This window comes from Hyla sarda, chromosome 1 (genome assembly GCF_029499605.1).
Source record: "Hyla sarda isolate aHylSar1 chromosome 1, aHylSar1.hap1, whole genome shotgun sequence".
NCBI classification, from domain to species: domain Eukaryota; kingdom Metazoa; phylum Chordata; class Amphibia; order Anura; family Hylidae; genus Hyla; species Hyla sarda.
Genome location: NC_079189.1, coordinates 497,273,515 through 497,298,777, shown reverse-complemented (window position 1 = coordinate 497,298,777; position 25,263 = coordinate 497,273,515). Strand labels below are relative to the sequence as shown.

Genomic DNA, 25,263 nt, shown 5'->3' with positions numbered 1-25,263 from the left:
ACAAAAAAAATAACACATGGCATACTATTTTGGAAACTATACCCCTCAAGAAACGTAACAATGGGTACAGTGAGCCTTAACACCTCACAGGTGTTTGACGACGTTTTGTTAGTGTGTAAATGAAAAATATAAAATTTTTGACTAAAATGCTGGTTTTTCCCCATATTTTACATTTTTACAAGGGGTAATAGGAGAAAGTTACCCCCAAAATTTGTAACCCCATGTCTTCTGAGTATGGAAATACCCCATATGTGGATGTTAAGTGCTCTGCGGGTGAACTACAATGCTCAGAAGAGGAGCAGCGCCATTGATCTTTTGGAAAGAGAATTTGTTTGGAATGGAAGTCTGGGGCCATGTGCCTTTACAAAGCCCTTCGTGGTGTCAGGACAGTCGACCCCCCCACATGTGACCCCATTTTGGAAACTAAACCCCTCACAGAATTTAATAAGGGGTGCACTGAGTATTTACACCCCACTGGCGTTTGACAGATCTTTGGAACAGTGGGCTGTGCAAATGAAAAATTACATTTTTCATTTTCAGGGACCACTGTTCCAAAAATCTGTCAGACACCTGTGGGGCGTAAATGCTCACTGAACCCCTTATAACATTCCATAAGGGGTGTAGTTTCCAAAATGGGGTCACATGTGGGGTGGTCCACTGTTAAAATTAAAAATTATTATTATTATTATTTTTTTTCATTTTTCCATCCAACTTTGAAGAATTTTCATTAAACACCTGTGGGGTGTTAAGGCTCACTATACCCCTTGTTACGTTCCATGAGGGGTGTAGTTTCCAAAATGGGTTCACATGTGGGTATTTATTTTTTTGCGTTTATGTCAGAACCGCTGTAAAATCAGCCACCCCTGTCCAAATTACCAATTTAGGCCTCCAATGTACATAGTGCACTCTCTCACTATACATTTTTTTTTTATTGGGGGGGGGGGGACAGTGTAAGGGGGTGTATATGTTGTGTTTTGCCCTTTATTATGTTTTAGTGTAGTGTAGTGTTTTTAGGGTACATTTGCACTGGTGAAGGTTTACAATGAGTTTCCTGATAGGAGAAATTTGCCGCAGCTCAAACTTCAAGCAGGAAACTTACTGTAAACTTGCCCGTGTGAATGTACCCTGTACATTCACATGGGGAGTTTACTCCAAAAGCCCTCCTGTAGGGAATATCCACTACAAGGTAAGTAATCCGCTAATACCCAAATATAATATATAACACCAAAGAAAATAGGGTATTCAAAAACTCAATAGAATAAATGCAGTCATGCAAAATCTTTATTAGAAATAGTACATAGATAAAAACATACATAAAATAGAATTGGCACAGTGGGATAACAACATGGACGGCATAGCATGGGAAAGGTGGTAACATGTACAATACATAAAGGTAACAGAGAGCTCCCTATCATCCACATGTAAGATATAGAACCAATAAGGAAATTAGCCAGATAGAGAGCATAAGTAACTGAACCAGTACCAAATGATATAGGAAACCTTACCCAGGTCTATGCCAGACCCCTACATATGTTTCACTCCGTCGAGCCCCCTGAGGAAGCTTGACCGAGCGAAACATATGTAGGGGCCTGGCATAGGCCTGGGTAAGGTTTCCTATATCATTTGGTACTGGTTCAGTTACTTATGCTCTCTATCTGGCTACTTTCCTTATTGGTTCTATATCTTACATGTGTATTATAGGGAGTTCTCTGTTACCTTTATGTATTGTACATGTTACCACCTTCCCCATGCTATGCCGTCCATGTTGTTATCCCACTGTGCCAATTCTATTTTATGTATGTTTTTATCTATGTACTATTTCTAATAAAAATTTTGCATGACTTTGCATTTGTATTATCGAGTTTTTGAATACCCTATTTTCTTTGGTATATTCGCATGGGGGGCAAACCTCCAGCTGTTTCAAAACTACAACTCCCAGCATGTGCTGACAGACTCTGCATGCTGGGAGTTGTACTTTTGCAACAGCTGGAGGCACACTGGTTGGAAAACTTTAGTTAGGTTCTGTTACCTAACTCAGTATTTTCCAACCAGTGTGCCTCCAGCTGTTGCAAAACTTCAACTCCCAGCATGTACTGATCGCCGAAGGGAATGCTGGGAGATGTAGTTATGCAACAGCTGGAGGTACGCAACTACAACTCCCAGCATGCCGAGACAGCTGTTTGCTGTTTGGGAATGCTGGGATTTGCAGTTTTGCAACATCTGGAGGGCTACAGTTTTGAGACCACTGCACAATGATCTACAAACTGTGACCCTCCAGATGTTGCAAAACTGCAAATCCCAGCATGCACAGACAGCAAACTGCTGTGTGGGCATGCTAGGAGTTGTAGTTTTGCAAGATCTAGAGGGCCACAGTTTAGAGATCACTGTGCAGGGGTCTCTAAAATGTAGACCTCCAGCTGTTGCAAAACTACAAATCTCAGCATGCCCAGACAGCTGTCTGGGCATGCTGGGAGTTGTAGTTTTGCAACATCTGGAGGGCTACAGTTTAGAGACCACTGTATAGTGGTCTCAAACTGTAGCCCTCCAGATGTTGCTAGGCAACTCACCGGCTTCCGTAGGATCCAGGGAGCCAGCCGCACTACATCGCCGCCCACCGATGGGTAAGTGGACTTCGGTGCCGGTCCTCTGTCGTTTTCCCCGTTCTGCCCCGGCTATTGTGGGTGGGCAGAACGGGGAAACCGAAAGTTAAGCCCCCCCCCCGATCTGCTATTGGTCGTCGCTTCTATACAACCAATTGCAGGCATAGGAGGGGTGGCACCCCTGCCACCTCACTCCTATCCCTTCAGGGGGATCATGGGTGTCTTGGACAACCCCGATCCCCTTTATTTACCGGGTCACCATAGACCCGTATTACCCGGAATAGTCGCAAATCGCTGATTTCATGACCCCCCTGGCAATTTGCGCGGGGTGCCTGCTCATCGATATCAGCAGTCACCCCGGTCGCGGGGACCGATATTCCCACGGGCGTACATGTACGTCCTGGGTCCTTAAGTATGGGTAAAAAAATTGACAAAACCGTATAAGATGAAAACGGACTAAACCGGATGATGCGTTTGACATACGGTTTACAATGTTAAGTCAATGCATACGGTTTCCTATATGGTTCTGTATGGTTTTTAACTTGAAACCATATACAGGAACTGTATAGCAAAAACGTGGTGTGCATGCACCCTAAGTCTTCACAAGGTTTTCACACACACTTGCTGGTATTTTGGCCCAGTCCTCCATGCAGATCTCCTCTAGAGCAGTGATGTTTTGTCTCTGGGTACAACAGACTTTCAACTCCCTCCAAAGGTTTTCTATGGGATTGAGATCTGGAGACTGGCCAGGCCACTCCAGGACCTTGAAAGGCTTCTTAAGAAGCCACTCCTTTGTTACCCGAGCAGTGTGTTTGGATCATTGTCATGCTGAAAGACCCAGCCACGTTTCATCTTCAATGCCCTTGCTGATGAAAGGAGGTTTTCACTCAAAATCTCACGATACACAGCCCCATTCATTATTTCCTTTACACAGATCAGTCATCCTGGTCCCTTAGCAGAAAAACAGCGCCAAAGCATGATGTTTCCACCCCCATGCTTCACAGTAGGTATGGTGTTCTTTGGATGCAACTCAGCATTGTTTCTCCTCCAAACATGACGAGTTGAGTTTTTACCAAAAGGTTCTACTTTGGTTTCATCTGACCATATGACATACTCCCAATACTCTTCTGGATCATCCAATTGCTCTCTAGCAAACTTCAGATGGGCCCAGACATGTACTAGCCTAAGCAGGGGGACATGTCTGGCACTGCATGAATTGAGTCCCTGACAGCGTAGGTCATTCACTAGGTCCCCCCGTGTGGTTCTGGGATTTTTGCTTCCCATTCATGTGATCATTTTGACACCACGGGGTAAGATCTTGCGTGGAGCCCTGGATCAAGGGAGATTATCAGTGGTCTTGTATGTCTTACATTTTCTAATAATTGCCCCAACAGTTGATTTCTTCACACCAAGCTGCTTCCCTATTGCTGATTCAGTCTTCCCAGCCTGGTGCAGGTCTGCAATTTTGTTTCTGGTGTACTTCAACAGCTCTTTGGTCTTTGCGATAGTGGAGTTTGGAGTGTGACTGTTTGAGGTTATGGACAGGTGTCTTTTATACTGATTACAAGTTCAAACAGGTGCCATTAATACAGGTAGCGAGTGGAGGATAGAGGAGACTGTTAAACAAGAAGTTACAGGTCTGTGAGAGCCAGAAATCTTGCATGTTTGTAGGTGACCAAATACCGTATTTATTGGGGTATACCACGCACCGGCCTATAACACGCACCCTCATTTTACCAAAAAAAGTTTTTTACCCAAATATCCATGGTAAAATGAGGGTGCGTGTGTGGGCGTGTATACCCCGATACACCCCCAGGAAAGGCAGGGGGAGAGAGGCCGTCGCTGCCCGCTTCTCTCCCCCTGCCTTTCCTGGGGTCTAGAGCCGTGCTGCCGGCCCTTCTCTCCCCCTGGCTATCGGTGCTGCTGCCCGTTCTGTCCCCCTGACTATCGGTGCCGGCTCCCCATTGCCAGGGGGAGAGAAGGGGCAGCGGCACCCATTGCCGGCGCCGCTGCCCCATTGCCTCCCCCCATCCCCGGTGGCATAATTACCTGTTGCCGGGGTCGGGTCCGCGCTGCTGCAGGCCTCCGGCGTGCGTCCCCTGCATCGTTGCTATGCACGGCGCATAGCAACGACGCAGGGGACGCACGCCGGAGGCCTGCAGCAGCGCGGACCCGACCTCGGCAACAGGTTATTATGCCACCGGGGATGGGGGGAGGCAACAGGGCAGCGGCGCCGGCAATGGGTGCCGCTGCCCCTTCTCTCCCCCTGGCTGTCGGCGCCGCTTCTCTCCCCCTGGCTATCGGCGCTGGCAATGGGGCGCCGGCACCGATAGTCAGGGGGACAGAACGGGCAGCGGCGCCGATAGCCAGGGGGAGAGAAGGGCCGGCAGCAGGGCTCTAGACCCCAGGAAAGGCAGGGGGAGAGAAGCGGGCAGCGACGGCCTCTCTCCCCATGCCTTTCCTGGGGTGTATCGGCGTATAACACGCACATAGACTTTAGGCAAAAAATTTTAGCCTAAAAAGTGCGTGTTATACGCCGATAAATACGGTACTAATTTCCCACCATAATTTGCAAATAAATTCTTTAAAAATCAGACAATGTGATTTTATGGATTTTTTTTCTCATTATGTCTCTCATAGTTGAGGTATACCTATGATGAAAATTACAGGCCTCTCTCATCTTTTTAAGTGGAAGAACTTGCACAATTGGTGGCTGACTAAATACTTTTTTCCCCCAATGTATTTTGCTTTATGCTCCTGTGGTATTTTGGCCACATATTAAGTCTAGTGTCTGGTGTAAACTTTTTTTTCCCCTCAGTCCCCTTTTTCCTCTGTATTTATCCATACACATTATATTGTATTTTCAGATTCTGCAGAAAGCACTACTCCATACTGAATATTATTTGTAAACATATTTTTCTTTTACATACCAAATTTAATGTGGTTTTTACTCATTTTTGTCTTCTTCTTAGTCGATTACAGACACAGTGAAACAAGTGCATCTCCTTTAATGGTGGCTGCTGGTCGTGGCTTTTTAAGCCAGGTAGAGCAGCTCATTGGCATGGGAGCCAACATCCACAACAAAGCTTCAAATGGATGGTAACTACTCTATCCTCTATAAATGTTATTTACATTAATAGATCCAGAAATATTTTTTTTTTATATTTCTCTTCCAAGCAATGTTTATTAAGGTTGTAGAGAACATGGCATACTCTTTACATCCTCATTAATGCACTGTTTGTACCTTAAGAGGCAGTTCAGTATTATCATTTGTAAACATTATCAACCTGAATTTGCAAATGGTCTTAATCAGCTCAAGAAATTATCAGATATTTATGAAGTTAATAATAAATTCTATTATGTCTGTTTAACCCCTTGATGGCCAAAATATTTTAGTTCCACTACAGAAACTCAACTAGTCCGGGTTCACATCACAATTTGTGCCTCCGAGTAATGACTGTGTCGATAGAAGGTCAAAATGGACAGCCAATGTATCCATTCTCGAATTGGCAAGGGCACCATTCAAACCATATATGCTCTTTGGGCATATGTGCAGGCTGAGCATATTCAAGCTGAACATATTCAAAGAGCTCATACACCCAGCATATGCCACAGCATGTCCCTTTAAGCTATATACATATACATATATTTACAGTGGCACATAAAGGTTGGAGTTAGTTTCCAACCTGAATGCACTGTATGATTATGCAGTGGCATATGTTGGAGGTCATAAAATAGAAATATACTTCTGTGGAAGCTGGAAACTTTTTTTTATTTGTTTTGTTCTTATTATGGAGCAAACATTTTTTCTGGCTAGGTCTTTATTAAAATTTTGCTTACTTTTGCTTGTACAGCCTTTACAATGTGCTGTATGTCCCCTATGTTCATTCTATACAAAGTACACAGTTCTCCCCTGTAGACTGCCTTCTATCTGTCTTCCCCTTACTTTTCAGCCTGTGCATTACCATTTCTTTTCCAGCTCCTCCAGGATTTCTTTCCTCCCTGTCTATCTGAGCTGCTGTGCAACTCTCACCCTGCTGTTATCTCCAAAACTGAACAGCAGCAAGTCAGTCTCTGTTGGACATTTTTTTTATTAGAAGCTAAATAGAAGAAATTTCTAATTAAGACTTTTTTAGAAAGTTGCTTAATTTTGCATCCCAGAAACAAATTAACAATGAAAAACAATGCAAAACTGGCCATATACTTTTAAATTCTCACAATATTATTTGCAGTATAGTTTTTGCCGGCTTTGGGCAACCATGAAAGCTGTAGAGTACAGCCCTCTGTGATGACACAGATTCACAAGCCTTTCTATCCAGAAGGCATCTAGTGGCCTTGTGATCTGTGACGATTGCCAGATCCAACAGAGTAAGCATTATTACCATTTCATTCATACTATAGATAGTCTTTAAAGACTGTGCATGCAGCAAAAAAAAAAAAAAAAGTGGTGGATAAAAATCTTCTTGGTGCCCTGGCACAGGAGTACAGGATACATTTTTTTTTATTATTTATCAATTCTTTTATATGCCTATACTTTTAAACAAGTAAATATCCAAATTTGTTTCCAATGTTATAGGACAGCTCTGGACTGGGCAAGACATTTTGGACAGACTGAAGTTGTTGATCTCTTGGAATCCTATAGGTAAATCAGACCTACCAGATCTAAATTTTCCCCATATGTACAGTTATGTAAGCGAGTTTTATTATATATTTGACAAAATACAAGTATACTTGTATATGTGGACTATATTCTTTAGGCTAGGGATCCTCTGGTGGTACAATAACAACATTACTGCCATTAGCAGGGGACTTTGTTTTTTTTTTTTATTATGGAAAAGTTAAAAGCTAATGTGTGAAAATTTGCCAAAAATCCAACATTATTAATGTAAGATTAACTTTTTTTTATGCTGACCACAGGTCCTCTTTAGCTGTTGGTCAAATGAGATTGCCTGCAGTAGTGCATCTTAGGCTGCATTCACATCTCGTTTTGTACATACGGGCGCCGGATCCGGTGGGGGGAGGGGCAAACCGGGCGCTCCCGTACCCCAGCCGGATCAGCCCGTGACTCCTTTTACTTTAATGAGCCGACCGGAGTCAAACGGGGACTCCGGTCAGCTCAGTTTTGACCTGTATGCGGTTTTGGACCGGACCTAAAACCGTAGTATACTACGGTTTGAGGTCCGGTCAGGAAACCGCATACGGGTCAAAACTGAGCTGACCGGAGTCACCGTTTGACTCTGGTCGGCTCATTAACCCCTTAAGGACAATGGACGTACTCCTACGCCCCCATTTCCGAGTCCTTAAGGACCGAGGACGTAGGAGTACGTCCTGTCCTTTCCCGGCCCCCTGCCGCTAGCCGGAGGGGAGCCGGTGCCCGATGCCTGCTGAAATCGTTCAGCAGGCATCGCGGCATATCGCCCAGGGGGGTCATTATGCCCCCCCATGTCGGCGATGGCCGCAGATCGCTGGACAATTCAGTCTCCAGTGACCCGGTGACCCGGAATTACTGGCTGATCGGGGCCGTCAGAGACGGCCCCGAACAGCCAGAGCCTGCAGGGGTGAGGTGGCACTGTTGCCACCTCACGATCGCCCTGATTCGTCGGTCGGATTACCGGCCGACGAATCAGGGCGCCTGCTGTGGGTGTCACTCCCGCACCCGCTCCGCCCCTCTTCCGGAGGACGTGAGCGGGTGCGGGACGTGCACCCCTGGTGCTGGGGACCCTGATCCCCGGCGTTAATGTTGGGATCGGGGCCCCAGGAGCGACGACGGCGGCGGCAGTGGGACTGACCTGTGCGGCGATCAAGCAGCAGCAGGAGGTGAGTGACAGCCTCCTGCTGTTGCTTAGCAACAGCTCCCAGCATGCAAAAAGGGCATGCTGGGAGCTGTAGTTATGCAACAGGAGGAGGCAGACCACCACAACTCCCAGCATGCACTTATGGGCATGCTGGGACTTATGGTTTTGCAACAGCTGGAGGCACATTCTTTCTATGGAAAAGTGTACCTTCAGCTGTTGTGTAACTACAACTCCCAGCTTGCACAAACAGCTTAAGGGCATGCTGGGAGTTGTAGTGGTGCATCTGCTGGTTGCATAACTACAACTCCCAGCATGCCTGTTGGCTGTCGGTGACTGCTGAGAGTTGTAGTTTTGCAACAGCTGAAGGCACACTGAGTTAAGTAGCAAACCAGTGTGTCTCCAGCTGTTGCATAACTACAATCCCCAGCATCCCCAGCCAAAGTAGTATGCCTCCGGCTGTTGCATAACTACAACACCCAGCATGCCCTTCCGCTGTCCGTACATGCTGGGGGTTGTAGCTTTTGCAACAGCTGAAGGCACACTGGTTGCAAAACACTGAGTTTGTTGTCAAACTCGGTGTTTCACAACCTGTGTGTCTCCAGCTGTTGCAAAACTACAACTCCCAGCATGCACTGATAGACCGTACATGCTGGGAGTTGTAGTTTTGCAACAGCTGGATGTCCCCCCCCCCAATGTGAATGTACAGGGTACACTCACATGGGCGGAGGATTACAGTAAGTATCCGGCTGCAAGTTTGAGCTGCAGCAAATTTTCTGCCGCTTCTCAAACTGCCAGCGAGAAACTACTGTGAACCCCCCGCCCGTGCGACTGTACCCTAAAAACACTACACTAACACACAATAAAATAAAAAGTAAAAAAACACTACATATACACATACCCCTACAATAAAAATGAAAAATATCTGGTACGCCACCGTTTCCAAAACGGAGCCTCCAGCTGTTGCAAAACTACAACTCCCAGCATGCACTGATAGACCGTACATGCTGGGAGTTGTAGTTTTGCAACAGCTGGATGCCCCCCCCTCCCAATGTGAACGTACAGGGTACACTCACATGGGCGGAGGATTACAGTAAGTATCCGGCTGCAAGTTTGAGCTGAGGCAAATTTTCTGCTGCTGCTCAAACTGCCAGCGAGAAACTACTGTGAACCCCCCGCCTGTGCGACTGTACCCTAAAAACACTACACTACACTAACACAAAACAAAATAAAAAGTAAAAAACACTACATATACACATACCCCTACACAGCCCCCTCCCCTCCCCAATAAAAATGAAAAACGTCTGGTACGCCACTGTTTCCAAAACGGAGCCTCCAGCTGTTGCAAAACAACTACTCCCAGTATTACCAGATAGCCACTGACTGTCCAGGCATGCTGGGACTTTTACAACAGCTGGAGGCACCCTATTTGGGAATCACTGGCGTAGAATACCCCTATGTCCACCCCTATGCAATCCCTAATTTAGGCCTCAAATGCGCATGGCGCTCTCACTTTGGAGCCCTGTCGTATTTCAAGGCAACAGTTTAGGGTCACATATGGGGTATCGCCGTACTCGGGAGAAATTGTGTTACAAATTATGGGGGGTATTTTCTGCTATTACCCTTTTTAAAAATCAAAAATTTTTGGGAAACCAACATTTTAGGTAAAAAATTTTTTTTTTTTTTTTTACATATGCAAAAGTTGTGAATCACCTGTGGGGTATTAAGGTTCACATTACCCCTTGTTACGTTCCCCGAGGGGTCTAGTTTCCAAAATGGTATGCCATGTGTTTTTTTTTTTTTTGCTGTCCTGGCACCATAGGGGCTTCCTAAATGCGGCATGCCCCCAGAGCAAAATTTGCTTTCAAAAAGCCAAATGTGACTCCTTCTCTTCTGAGACCTGTAGTGCGCCAGCAGAGCACTTCTCACCCCATATGGGGTGTTTTCTGAATCGGGAGAAATTGGGCTTCAAATTTTGGGGGGTATTTTCTGCTATTACCCTTTTTAAAAATGTAAAAATTTTGGGAAACCAAGCATTTTAGGTAAAAAATTTTTTTTTTTTTAACATATGCAAAAGTCGTGAAACACCTGTAGGGTATTAAGGTTCACTTTACCCCTTTTTACGTTCCCCGAGGGGTCTGGTTTCCAAAATGGTATGCCATGTGTTTTTTTTTTGCGGTTCTGGCACCATAGGGGCTTCCTAAATGCGGCATGCCCCCAGAGCAAAATTTGCTTTCAAAAAGCCAAATGTGACTCCTTCTCTTCTGAGACCTGTAGTGCGCCAGCAGAGCACTTCTCACCCCCATATGGGGTGTTTTCTGAATCGGGAGAAATTGGGCTTCAAATTTTGGGGGGTATTTTCTGCTATTACCCTTTTTAAAAATGTAAAAATTTTGGGAAACCAAGCATTTTAGGTAAAAATTATTTTTTTTTTTAACATATGCAAAAGTCGTGAAACACCTGTAGGGTATTAAGGTTCACTTTACCCCTTTTTACGTTCCCCGAGGGGTCTGGTTTCCAAAATGGTATGCCATGTGTTTTTTTTTTGTGGTTCTGGCACCATAGGGGCTTCCTAAATGCGGCATGCCCCCAGAGCAAAATTTGCTTTCAAAAAGCCAAATGTGACTCCTTCTCTTCTGAGACCTGTAGTGCGCCAGCAGAGCACTTTTCACCCCCATATGGGGTGTTTTCTGAATCGGGAGAAATTGGGCTTCAAATTTTGGGGGGTATTTTCTGCTATTATCCTTTTTAAAAATGTAACATTTTTGGGAAACCAAGCATTTTATGTAAAACATTTTTTTTTTTTTTTTACATATGCAAAAGTCGTGAATCACCTGTAGGGTATTAAGGTTCACTTTACCCCTTGTTACGTTCCCTGAGGGGTCTAGTTTCCAAAATGGTATGCCATGTGTGTTTTTTTGCTGTCCTGGCACCATAGGGGCTTCCTAAATGCGGCATGCCCCCCAAAAACCATTTGACGCTCCTTCCCTTCTGAGCCCTCTACTGCGCCCACCGAACACTTTACATAGACATATGATGTATGTGCTTACTCGAGAGAAATTGGGTTTCAAATACAAGTAAAAATTTTCTCCTTTTTACCCCTTGCAAAAATTCAAAAATTGGGTCTACAAGAACATGCGAGTGTAAAAAATGAAGATTGTGAATTTTCTCCTTCACTTTTCTGCTATTCCTGTGAAACACCTAAAGGGTTAATACACTTATTGAATGTCATTTTGAATACTTTGGGGGGTGTAGTTTTTATAATGGGGTCATTTATTGGGTATTTCTAATATGAAGACCCTTCAAATCCACTTCAAACCTGAACTGGTCCATGAAAAATAGCGAGTTTGAAAATTTTGTGAAAAATTTCCAAATTGCTGCTGAACTTTGAAGCCCTCTGGTGTCTTCCAAAAGTAAAAACTCATAAATTTTATGATGCAAACATAAAGTAGACATATTGTATATGTGAACCCAAAAATGTTTTATTTTGAATATCCATTTTCCTTACAAGCAGAGAGCTTCAAAGTTAGAAAAATTCAAAATTTTCATTTTTTTCATCAAATTTTGGGATTTTTCACCAACAAAGGATGCAAGTTACCATAAAATTTTACCACTAAGTTAAAGTAGAATATGTCACGAAAAAACTATCTCGGAATCAGAATGATAACTAAAAGCATTCCAGAGTTATTAATGTTTAAAGTGACAGTGGTCAGAATTGCAAAAAACGCTCCGGTCCTTAAGGTATAAAATGGCCTGGTCCTTAAGGGGTTAAAGAAAACGGACTTACGGGCTGATCGGGCTGGGGTACGGGAGCGCCCGATTTTTCCCCTCCCCCAGCCGGATACGGCACCCGTATGTACAAAACGAGATGTGAATGCAGCCTTAGACAGCTATGTGCATTGGTATGGAGATTGCTGTTAAGAGTTTTTGTTCCTTTGATCTTTGTGTAGTGCTTCCTTGGAGCCCAGAAGTCTTGATGAAAGTTCTTTGGTGCAAGATGAAAGCAACAGCTTAAGTGTGGAGGAACAAGAGCTTCTCAAAGCTTATCACTACAGTTTTGATGATGAAAAAGTGGACCTTGACCTGATAATGCACATTATTTATAATATTTACCAAAATTCTGACTCAGGTACAGCAATTCTACTGTATATGACTGAAAATACTAATAATCAATGTGTATATTATGTTGAGTAGAATAATAAGTGTCCTGTATAGAGTATGACTATTTTGCACTTTAACAGTAGAGATCTGTAAGTGGATCATAGTTTAGAAAGTCCACATCCACATCTAGCCTCCTCAAATGCTCGGCCCTTCTCAAATCTTCAAAGATGATGCAGTTGTTTCATCTTTTCTTAACCGCTTCATGACCCAGCAAATTTTGATTTCTGGCTCATGTTTTTTTCCTCCTTACATTCTAAGACCCATAACTTTTTTGTTTTTCGGCTGACAAAGTTGTATTAGGGCTTATTTTCTGCGTGACGAGTTGGACTTTCCAATGGTTCACTTTTTTATTTTTATTTTTTATTTTTATCATACAATGTATTACAAAGCCAGAAAATATATGCAGGGCAAAATAGAAAAAAAATAATATGGAATTGCACAATTTTGCAGGGCAATAATTATTTCGGACTTCAAAATATGGTAAATCTGACATTGCATATTTATTCTATGGGTCAGTACGATTCCAATGATACCAAACTTGAACTTGAATTTTTTTAACCTTGAAATATAAAAAAAAAAAAAAAAACTTTGTTCATTACCATGGTCTCACCCCTTAACTTTTTTATTTTTCCACCTACAGAGCTGTTTTAGGGTTTGCTTTTTGCACCATGCACTGTAGTTTTTAACTATATCACTTTTGTGTAGTTCTGTTTTTTTTTATCACTTTTTAATAAAAAATTTTTTTGGTATGTAATGTAACCAAAAATCAGCAAATTTGGCATTTGGAATGGCGTTTACACCATTCACAGTGCAGGATCAGAAACATAATAATTTAATAGTTCGGACAATTACGCACGCGACGATACCAAATATGTGTATATTTTTTTCTTTGTACAGTGTTTTATTTAAAAAATGGGAAAAGGGGGTGATTTGAATTTTTATTGTAGTGTAGAGGAAAAGTGGAACAGTTACCCATAGCAACCGATCAGACTCCAGCTTTCGTGGTTCAGAGGCCTTTATAAAAATGAAAACTTGAAACTTATTGGCTGCTATGGGCAACTGCTCCATTGTTCTTCTGCACAAAGGTTCATAAATGTTCCCCAAAAACTTAAATCGGGTCACATTCTTTTTTTTTTTCTTTTTTTTTGTAGGGGCCATACTAATATTTCTACCAGGGTATGATGAAATAGTTGGGTTAAGAGATCGTATCTTGTATGATGACAAGAGGTTTGCGGAAAATTCTCACAGGTAAATAACATGGTCACATTTTTTTTTATTATTAATAAGCAGTGTAGAAAATAATAAAAAATGCAGAAAGAGATAGCAATACCACATTGAATTGGTTATCCAGGACTTGGAATTGATGACGTATTCGTAGACATGTCTTTGTACACCTGACCTGCATTCCACTGGAATAACATTTTCTTAAAGAAAAACTTTAACCAATCACAGTACAGCTTTCTTTTTACCAAATAAGTTTAACAAAAAAATTGCTGAGCTCTGATTTGTTGGCATGGGCAACAATTTAGAAAAATCTGCCTCATTGTTTTTGAGACAATAAAATGTATTATTCCTTATCTGAATCTGACAGTCTCCTTAAATTCCTGAGTCTGAAAGTTGTTTTTGTTTTCTTTTTGTTGGATTCTGTTTCTGATCTCTTGTATCTGTGTATACTATTTTCCTAGCTAATGCTTCAGGGATTACAACCCTGACAACATCCTTCCACTACATACCTGATAACAGCGATGTAATATATTTGCAGCACAAAGCTTAGCAGTATATAACTATAATATTTATAGACTTTTGGTTGCCATAAGTAAATACACAGACATTCAGCTAACCTTTGGACTTTCTGTTGATGGGGTTTTGGATTTAGTAGGAGTGAATTCACACATATTTTTACTACTTTTTTTCTAGTGCTAGATTTAGCACAAGTCCGGGTTACAAGATTATATGTTACTCTCTCTGCACTGGCATATAGATGTACACTGCTCAAAAAAATAAAGGGAACACTAAGATAACACATCTAGATCTGAATGAATTAATCATATGAAATACTTTCGTCTTTACATAGTTGAATGTGCTGACAACAAAATCACGAAAAATTATCAATAGAAATCACATTTATCAACCCATGGAGGTCTGGTTATGGAGTTACACTCAAAATCAAACTGGAAAACCACACTACAGGCTGATCCAACTTTGATGTAATGTCCTTAAAACAAGTCAAAATGAGGCTCAGTAGTGTGTGTTGCCTCCACGTGCCCGTACGCCACATAAGGTCTAGCATTGTCTTGCATTAGGAGGAACCCAGGGCCAACCGCACCATTATATGATCTCTCAAGGGGTCTGAGGATCTCATCTCTGTACCTAATAGGCTACCTCTGGCAAGCACATGGAGGGCTCTGCGGTCCCCCTAAAGAAATGCCACCCCACACCATTACTGACCCACTGCCAAACCGGTCATGCTGGAGGATGATGCAGGCAGCAGAACATTCTCCATGGCGTCTCCAGACTCTGTCACGTGCTCAGTGTGACCCTGCTTTTATCTGTGAAGAGCACAGAGCACCAGTGGGGAATTTGCCAATCTTGGTGTTCTCTGGCAAATGCCAAAAGTCCTGCACGGTGTTGGGCTGTAAGCACAACCCTCACCTGTGGACGTTGGGCCCTCATACCACCCTCATGGAGTCTGTTTCTGACTGTTTGAGTGGACACATGCACATTTGTGGCCGACTGGAGGTCATTTTGCAGGGCTCTGGCAGTGCTCCTCCTGTTCCTTCTTGCACAAAGGCGGAGGTGGCGGTCCTGCTGGTGGGTTGTTGCCTCCTGTGGCCTTCTCCATGTCTCCTGATGTACTTGCCTGTCTCCTGGTAGCGCCTCCATGCTCTGGACTCTACGCTGACAGACACAGCAAACCTTCTTGCCACAGCTCGCATGGATGAGTTGCACTACCTGAGCCACTTATGTGGGTTGTAACACTGTGCTCAGTTATTTCCGTTCTAAGGAATTTTAAGTGTCTGCTATACAGACTATTACTTCTTATGTATATATAGTGTATTTCGGAGTCCGGCTGCAGTTTGGACACCCGGTGTACTGACTAGAAAGGACACTGGCACAGCTTGCTATTAAAACTTTACACCTCTAAACGTTTTCGCCATTGTGAATGGCTTTCTCAAAAAATACGAGGCCTCGTATTTTTTGAGAAAGCCATTCACAATCGCAAAAACGTTTAGAGAAGAGGTGTAAAGTTTTACCAGCACGCTGTGTCAGTGTCCTTTCTAGTCAGTACACCAGGTGTCCGAACTGCAGCCGGACTCCGGAATACACTATATATACATAAGAAGTAGTAGTATGTATAGCAGACACTTAAAATTCCTTAGAACAGAAATAAATGAGCACAGTGTTGCAACTTTTAAACATCACTGCCATCTAGTGGTAATAAATGTGTAGCACACAAAAGACATTATTTTAATAAGTTTAATTCAAAGTTAAATTTTATAGGGGATCTTTAGTCAGGGTTTTTCCTGAGGGGATTTTTCCCCCAAGTAGGTAGTGTGTTACGATATATTGGCCCAGGGACCCCTAGGGGAACTATATTGTGGGAAACTTATGTGGGTTGTAGACTCCGTCTCATGCTACCACTGGAGTGAAAGCACCGCCAGCATTAAAAAGGGACCAAAACATCAGCCAGGAAGCATAGGAACTTAGAAGTGGTCTGTGGTCATCACCTGCAGAACCACTCCTTTATTGGGGGGGGGGGGTGTCTTGCTAATTGCTTATAATTTCCACCTGTTGTCTGTTCCATTTGCACAACAGCATGTGGAATTGATTGTCAATCAATGTTGCTTCCAGAGTGGACAGTGTGATTTCACAGTGTCCTCCAATGTAACTCCAAGTGTGATTGACTTGGAGTTACATTGTGTTGTTAAAGTATTCCCTTTATTTTTTTGAGCAGTGTCGTTTTATAATTTGTTTTATGAACAAAGCATGTTCTTTTATTGGTTATTTACCTATGTTCATTTTATTTTTAATCTTATTCATATATACATTTAAAATTCCTGAGAGACTATTATATACATTTTAATGGCATTTATATGCAATTGATGTGATATTTTTTGATTCAAGGTGAGACATTTAAGGGAAAACTTTCAGCCAGTTCACCCACATTAACCCAATATACTGGGTAATAGTGTGGGTGAACTGGAGTCCAAGGAGGGGACACTTACTTTAGTGTGTGCCCTGGCCGCTGAGTTCTCCACTGATAAAGTTCTGTTTGTACTCTCTGTAGTAGCTCTTTGAAGGCGGTCGCCCAGTGTCAATATTTCTTTGGGTTCCGGAGGAAGGGGCCTAATCCCGCCCCTGTGGTTTGCATATTCATTTTCTTCACATGCCCCTGGAGTGCAGCGCTCTGTCTGCAGAGCGCATGCGCCTGAAGATTTTACGCAGCTCTCACATCCTAATGACTTGAGAGCTGTGTGTCCCAGGATAGTGTAACTGCGCATGCTGCAGGGCCTCGCTACAGAAGTCGGGAGTGGCGAGGGCCCGGCACATGCACAGTTAACTGCGCAGAGCGCTCTTAGGGGACGCATAGCTCTAACGTCATCAGGACATGAGAGCTGTGTAAAATCTTCAAGTGCATGCGCTCAGCAGGCAGAGCGCTGCTCTCCGGGGGCATGTGAAGAAAATAAATATGCAAGCCACGGGGGCTGGCTTAGGCCCCTTCCTCTGGGACCCCCTAAAAAATGGATGCCGGGGGACCGCCTTCAAAGCGCTACTACAGAGAGAACAAACAGAACTTTATCGGGGGAGAACTCAGCGGTCTGGGCACACACTAAAGTAAGTGACCCCTCTATGACTACAGTTCACCCACACTATCACCCAGTATATTGGGTTTTGTGTGGATGAACTGGCTGACAGTTTTCCTTTAAAGGAGTAAAGCAATCTGGGACATTCATGGCATATCCATATGCCATAAATGTTCCCTAGATGCTGGGCCCATCTTCAAAAACCGCACCTACTGTATCTTTTCCAGGGCTGCTCCGCCTCCTCTGGTCAGATTATAGCTGCTGGAGTTTGTAGGGAAGCCAAAAACAGCTAAAGTATAACTCTCATTGACTTAAGAGACCTGCACAAACAGCACAGCTCCATAAGCAATGCTGATTCCGTAACTCTGGAAGTTATTGAGCTATTTAAATGTAAAATATGAAATAGTAATGAAGACTGCACACTGGATTACAGCTGCACGGACGATCCACCATAATGAGCATATACAAAAGCCTCTGAAGAGTTTATAGGTTTTGCGAGACAGTATGTCATGTAATTTCTTAATGGAATGCCATACCCTTGCCTTTATGGGGGTCAGATATAATACAGTTTTAACTGGTTAACGACCATGGACGTGTATACTCGTCCATGTGCCGTTAACTGGGTATGACGCGGGCTCCCGACTTGAGCCCGCGTCATACCGGCCGGCCCTCAACTGATTCTTGTAGCTGAGGGCCGGTGTTAATAGCCGCGGCCGACTATTAACCCTTTAGATCGCCGCTGTCAAAGTTCACAGTGGCGTTTAAAGAACCCTGTAAATGTTCCCTGGTGGTCTGCTCCCGTGCAGGTCCCGACTCTCGCATTGATGAAGCCTGGCAGGACCAGGCTTTATCAATCGAGTGCAGATAACACAGATCAATGTGGTTCTATGGAACCACATTGATCTGTATGAGGACTAATAAAGTGTAAAAAAAAATAAAAAAAAGTTTAATAAAAGTAAAAAAAAAAAACATATAAAAACATAATAAAAATAAACATATGTGGTATCACCGCGTGCATAAATGTCCGAACTATAAAAATATATTGTAAATTACACCGCACGGTCAATGGTGTACATGCAAAAAAATTCCAAAGTCCCCCCAAAAAATGAAAAAAAGCGATCAAAAAGTCTGATCAAAACAAAAAAATATGAGCCCTCATATAGCCCCGTACGCAGAAAAATAAAAAAGTTATAGGGGTCAGAAGAGGACAATTTTAAATGTATTCATTTTCGTGCATGTATTTATGATTTTTTTCAAAAGTATGACAAAATCTAACCTATATAAGTATGGTATCATTTTAATCATATGGACCTACAGAATAAAGATAAGGTGTCATTTTTTTTAACCGAAAAATGTACTGTACTGCGTAGAAACAAAAAAAAATTTTTTTAATCTTCAATTTTGTCACACAATGATTTTTTTTCCCGTTTCGCCGTAGTTTTTGGGTAAAATGACTGATGTCGTTACAAAGTAGAATTGGTGGCAGAAAAAGTAAGCCATCATATGGATTTTTAGGTGCAAAATTGAAAGGGTTATGATTTTAAAAAAGTAAGGAGGAAAAAACGAAAGTGCAAAAACAGAAGTACGCTTGGTCCTTAAGGGGTTAAAGTTATGTTTTTTTTCCCCCCCTACAGGCATCAGATATTTATGCTGCACTCAAACATGCAAACTGCTGACCAGAAAAGAGTTTTGAAGACCCCACCAGACGGTATTAACAAAATTGTACGTAAAAGATTCTATGAATACAACTTTTGATCTGAAAGTGTAAGACCTAGTTATAACCTTAATGTTTTGTGTGGCTTGTAGATACTTTCCACCAACATCGCAGAGACCAGTATTACAGTAAATGATGTTGTGTTTGTGATCGACTCTGGCAAAGTGAAAGAGGTAAGCAATGCAGGGAGAAATATGTACTGCTTAAGATGTAAAAAGTATTGTGTAAGTAAGTATGGAGATTATATCATTATTGTATTGTGTTTGATGTCACCTGCACCATTTTCTTGTTGTGATTTTGTGTATGTGTGCATGTTGACAGGAGAAGGGATTGGCCCAGTGATCAGAGGGTCTCTGCTGCATTTTTGACTAGTTATATCTGATATTGTAAATTACTCTGATCTTGAAATTTTGCTAGACTACTGGATGTTTTTAGAACTGCTGTAACTCCAACTAAAAAACAAAAATAGCAATTCAAGATTATTAGACACACAAGAAGACTTTTTATTTATTTATTATTGAAGAAGTACAATTATGTTTATTATTTATAAATAACATCATATATCAATATGTCCAGATACTGTTCCATAGCAACCAATCACATCTCAGCTTTTTATATTACCAGAGCTTGTTAACATATGAAAACTAAGCTGTGATTGGTTGTTATGGACAAATCACCCCAGTTTTCGTCTTAGACAAAAAGGCATGAGATAAACGTATATCGAAAACATAAGCTAAGACTTTGAAATGGAGAAATGAAAAATAAACTTGTAAAACCATGAAACCATACCATTGTTATCGAACCAGAGCGCCTTCAGCTGTTGCAAAACTACAACTTCCAGCATGCCTGGACAACCTTTGGCAGTTTTGAAAGAGCTGAAGGCACCCTTGTTGGGAAACACTGAGCGAGACACTTCTCTTACTTCTAGGAAATACCAGTGTTCCAGACTATTTTCTTTGTTTTACAGAAATCTTATGATGCTCTAAACCATGTGACAATGCTTAAAATGGTTTGGATTTCTAAAGCCAGTGCCATCCAAAGGAAAGGAAGGTATTATTAAAGTATTCTGTATTGTTCCTTACCTGCTTATCTTATTTATATGGGGAACAATAAGTTTTAGGGTGCATTCACACCGCGTTTTGTACATACGGGATCCGGCGGGGGGAGGGGCAAACCGGGCGCTCCCATACCCTGGCCGGATCAGCCCGTGACTTCATTTACTTTAATGGTCCGACCGGAGTCAAACGGTGACTCCGGTCGGCTCAGTTTTGACCCGTATGCGGTTTTGGACTGGACCTAAAACCGTAGTATACTACGGTTTTAGGTCCGGTCAGGAAACCGCATATGGGTCAAAACTGAGCCGACCTGAGTCACCGTTTGACTCCGGTCGGACCATTAAAGTAAATAAAGTCACGGGCTGATCCGGCCAGGGTACGGGAGCGCCCGGCTTACCCCTCCCCCCGCCGGATCCGGCACCCGTATGTACAAAATGTGGTGTGAATGCACCCTTAGTTCGTAGTTGGTCGGTGCTTATACTTGACTTCTCATTACATGGCAAGGTAAAAAAAAAAGTCTGAAAAGTGCAATTAAAGTGCAATTAATATGTTAATGTTAATACATTCTCTTCTAAATGTTAAGGCTATGTTACGTTATGGGGAGGAGGTTGTGACACCAGACACCAACAGAACCGATAGGTCCCATTCACTTTGAATGGGGTCCGTATATAAGTAATGTGTACTAAGTTTCATTGAAATATCTTTTTGAAAGTTATTCTAGAACATACGTCTACACGTATCTAATCTAAGTAGTCCACTCTATGCATCTATGTCCTGTTTGCAGCCTTGGGGTAGGGCCAAACGTGCTGTATTTTGCTGCGTATTTGCTGCTGCTTATTTTCCTACTTGTTGAAGTCAATGGTTAGCAAAATATGCAGCTGATTTTGCTACTCCTTGACTTCAGTGGGTAGGAAAATATGCAGCAGCAAATATGCAGCAAAATATGCGTGACCCTACCCATACAGTGGTAGAATGCAAGTGAGTAGTAAGATAAAAATTACAGATTCAGAATTCTGCATCTTTTAAGCAGTTTATTGATTACTGCAGTTTTGCCAGGTTCTTTAAGCTGACAGGGTCTCTTTGAGCTTCAGATAACACAATAATGGTTATATTCTGTCTATTCAGAAACATATCTGAAAAACTTTTAATTAAATTAATCATCCCCTATGTATGATGTTGAAATGTTCCATTGTCTTACAGTGAGAAAGCATTATTATGCACAGTGGCTTTCAATTGGTGGAGTTCTGACCTCCACCCCAATGAAGTATTGATGACTTATTCTAAGGAGAAGCCTTATGTATGAATATTGCAGAAAACCAGTGAAATCATTATTTTTTTTTCCTGTTCTGCTTATCTTTTTAGGAGTCTTCATGGTCGGTTTATAGTCATTGGTGACTATGCAGATTCTAGGGGAAGATGAGTGAAGACATTACCGTATTTTTAGCTCCATAAGATGCCCTTTTTCTCCCCCAAAAGTGGGAAGGAAATGTCTGTGCGTCTTATGGAGCGAAAGTGTGTGCTGAAGTGCAGGGCCAAAGTGCAGGGGAGGCCACTAAGCTTACCTGCCCCTGGGTCTCTATGGCGAAGTGCTCCGCTGCCCCACTGCCTCTGATTCACGCCGCTGCCGTGTTCTTCCATCCCCTTTACTGCCACTGTCCCGTTCTCCTGTCCGCATAATGGAGTCTTATGGAGGAGCATGTGACACACACGTCACACCACCTCCTCCCCTGCGCCCAGCGTAATGCTACGGAGGAAGGAGAGTGACGTGTGTGTCACATGCTTTTCCATAGACTCCATTATGCGGAAGGCAGAACAGGCCAGTGGTAGTGATAAGTACCGGTAAGCAACCACAAGGGGGGTCCTTCTGTTTACAAGGGGGGTTCTGCTGGCCACAAGGGGGGTCCTGCTGGCCACAAGGGGGGTCCTGCTGGCCACAAGGGGGGTTTGGTTCAGAATATTTTTTTCTTGTTCTCCTCCTCTAAAACCTAGGTGCGTCTTATGGAGTGAAAAATACTGTATGTTTTTTAGCTGCTAAATCATTCTTAAAAACTGCAGGGGTCAATTAGGAAGCACTGTGCCATTTTGTCCCCCTATTGCCCCTGCTGCACTTTCTCCAGAAGATGCATAGATGCCCACTCACCTAGTGTCATGCCATCAGACTCATTGTGCTTCCGCTGCTTTTACACCCTGCCAGCGAAAAACCACAACACTGTCCCATCTTAGTGAATGCACATGGCACTGTGGCTCTGAAATACTGACACCTTAATATGTCTGAATATGCCCGTTTTGTATGATTTGTATTTTGTTCATACCAATAAAAGCTATGCTGCAATGCAACAAGTAATCTTGCCTCTTCCATTAACTATATATATATATATATATATATATATATATATATATGCAAATGAGAACAGGAAAGAACTTCCAGGAAAAACAGGACATCGAATAGGGCGCTGGACTCAAATGATATGGGAAAATTGTTTATTGGATTGGTGCACCAATCCAATAAACGATTTAACCATATCGTTTTTCTCTTTTGTGTTTCTATATAATCTACTGAAAAAGAGGTTTTCCAGCAGTAGTAACAAATAGCTGGAGTTGCTATTTAGGTTAGGTTTATTTCATTAAGGTACAAGTTGAATGACAATCATGGGAGATGCAATGGGTCATAAAGACTAAGAACCATATGTGATCACGTGTCCCTTATCCATTGCTGTTTACATGGAAGCTAATCTTTTTTCAATCATACATCTGATGGTGCATAGAAATGAGTTGACATTTTTACTCGAGAGTTGTGAAGTGTTCTGAATGTCAGGCAAGCCTGTAGAAATATGGATTTTGTTTGTGATATATAGCATTAGAATCTGTTGTATGCTGTTGCCTTCACTATTGATTACAGATTGAGCAGGCTGTAAATCATTCACCTTTGGAAAATGAGATTGCTGGGACCTGCACTAATCTGTAAAGCAATGTGTTTCAGGGCTGGACGCTGCCGACCTGGTGTCTGTTTCCGCTTGTTCAGCAGACTTCGATTTCAAAATATGTTGGAGTTCCAGACCCCTGAACTACTGCGGATGCCTCTTCATGTAAGAATTAACCTTCTGTACACAACGTATGGATTGATATTAAAGTAATGTACTTTACAGATTGCATATGAAATGCATCTGGCAAATGGCATGTGGAGAAGGCCTATTTCCAGCTCCTTGAGGAGTTTATAGCCTATACCCCTACAGTAGCAGACCACTGCAGTACCACATGGTTTCACTGGATGACCTTTCAGCCCACTCATAAATTAAAGGGGTATTCCTTTATAGCAAAGTATATTTTACCTAATCACCTACACTCCCCTTCCACTGCAGCTCCCATTTTACCCCCTACCGATTGCTCACCTCTGGGAACATGACAGAATGGAGCAGTTCGTGAAATGTATTTCAATTAGAAAGTGACTTACTATCATGAATATATTATAATGGCATAACGTTTTCAAAATTGGAAAACTCCTTAATTATATGAATTACAGGCTGCAGCTCTGTAAGTGCATTGTTGTATGAAGACGGCACTCACCATACAGCAAATACAGGAATATTTAATCTTCAATAATGGTGCATGTTACACAGGTCAGGGACTTACACCGATAGCGGGGAACGTGCAGCCACACGTTCCCTGCTATCTGTGTGACTTCTTGACCTGTGTAACATGCACAGTTACTGAAAATAAAATATTCCTGTATTTGCCGCATGGTGAGTGCCGTCTTCTTCTTTCATACAACAATGCACTTACAGAGCGGCAGCCTGTAATTCATATAATTAAAGTTTTCCAATTGCCGTCTACTTCTTTCATGCCGTCGAGTACAGAGTGTGCATAGGACTAAATGAGCAGTGCCGTAAAATGGTGTCCATATACTTTAACCCCTTGGGGAAGGAGAGTTTTCCCGTTTTTGCACTTTCGTTTTTTCCTCCTTACCTTTTAAAAATCATAACTCTTTCAATTTTGCACCTAATAATCCATATGATGGCTTATTTTTTGCGCCACCAATTATACTTTGTAGTGACATCAGTCAGTTTACCCAAAAATCTATGGCGAAACGGAAAAGAAAATCATTGTGCAACAAAATCTAAGAAAAAATGCCATTTTGTAACTTTTGGGGGCTTCCTTTTCTACGCAGTACATTTTTTTGGTAAAAATGACACCTTATCTTTATTCTGTAGCTCCATACAATTAAAATGATACCCTACTTATATAGGTTTGATTTTGTCGTACTTCTGAAAAAAATCATAACTACTTGTAGGAAAATGTATACGTTTAACCCCTTAAAGGGGTACTCCGGTGAAAACCTTTTTTCTTTTAAATCAACTGGTGGCAGAAAGTTAAACATATTTGTAAATTACTTCTGTTAAAAAATCTTAATCCTTACTGTACCTATTAGCTGCTGAATACTACAGAGGAAATTCTTTTCTTTTTGGAATGCTCTCTGATGACATCACGAGCACAGTTCTCTCTGCTGACGTTATTATAATAATAATAACACTTTTTTTTATTGTTGTCTTTAGTGGGATTTGAACCCAAGTCCCCAGCACTGCAAGGCAGTAGTGCTAACCACTGAGCCACCATGCTGCCCTTAGCATACATCTGCTATGCATGGTTCCTAAAATGGACAGAGATGTCAACAGAGAGCACTGTGCTCGTGATGTCATCAGTATTCCAAAAAGAAAGGAATTTCATCTGTAGCATTCAGCAGCTAATAAGTACTGGAAGGATTAAGATGTTTTAATAGAAGTAATTTACAAATATGTTTAACTTTCTGCCACCAGTTGATTTAAAAGAAAAAAGGTTTTCACCGGAGTACCCCTTTAAGGACCAGGGGGTTTTCCGTTTTTGCACTTTAGTTTTTTCCTCCTTACCTTTAAAAAATCATAACCCTTTCAATTTTGCACCTAAAATTCCATATTATGGCTTATTTTTTGCGCCACCAATTCTACTTTGCAGTAACAATCAGTCATTTTACCCAAAAATCTACGGCGAAATGGAAAAAAAAATCATTGCGAGACAAAATTGAAAAAAAAAATATATATACGCTATTTCGTAAATTTTGGGGGCTTCTGTTTCCACGCAGTAAATTTTTCGGTAAAAATAACA

At 42.1% G+C, this 25,263-nt stretch overlaps 1 protein-coding gene across 4 annotated transcripts in view; it reads left to right on the top strand.

Moving 5' to 3' along the window:
- YTHDC2 (YTH N6-methyladenosine RNA binding protein C2) overlaps positions 1–25,263 on the top strand; it is a 108,271-nt gene that overhangs the window by 47,102 nt on the left and 35,906 nt on the right. For all 4 annotated transcript variants that reach the window (XM_056537448.1, XM_056537451.1, XM_056537450.1 and 1 more), the window contains 8 exons: positions 5,573–5,699; positions 7,177–7,242; positions 12,343–12,521; positions 13,705–13,801; positions 18,993–19,080; positions 19,165–19,245; positions 20,040–20,122; positions 23,108–23,213. In XM_056537448.1, the coding sequence (XP_056393423.1) occupies positions 5,573–5,699; positions 7,177–7,242; positions 12,343–12,521; positions 13,705–13,801; positions 18,993–19,080; positions 19,165–19,245; positions 20,040–20,122; positions 23,108–23,213 (827 nt within the window). The remainder of the gene's footprint in view (positions 1–5,572; positions 5,700–7,176; positions 7,243–12,342; positions 12,522–13,704; positions 13,802–18,992; positions 19,081–19,164; positions 19,246–20,039; positions 20,123–23,107; positions 23,214–25,263) is intronic.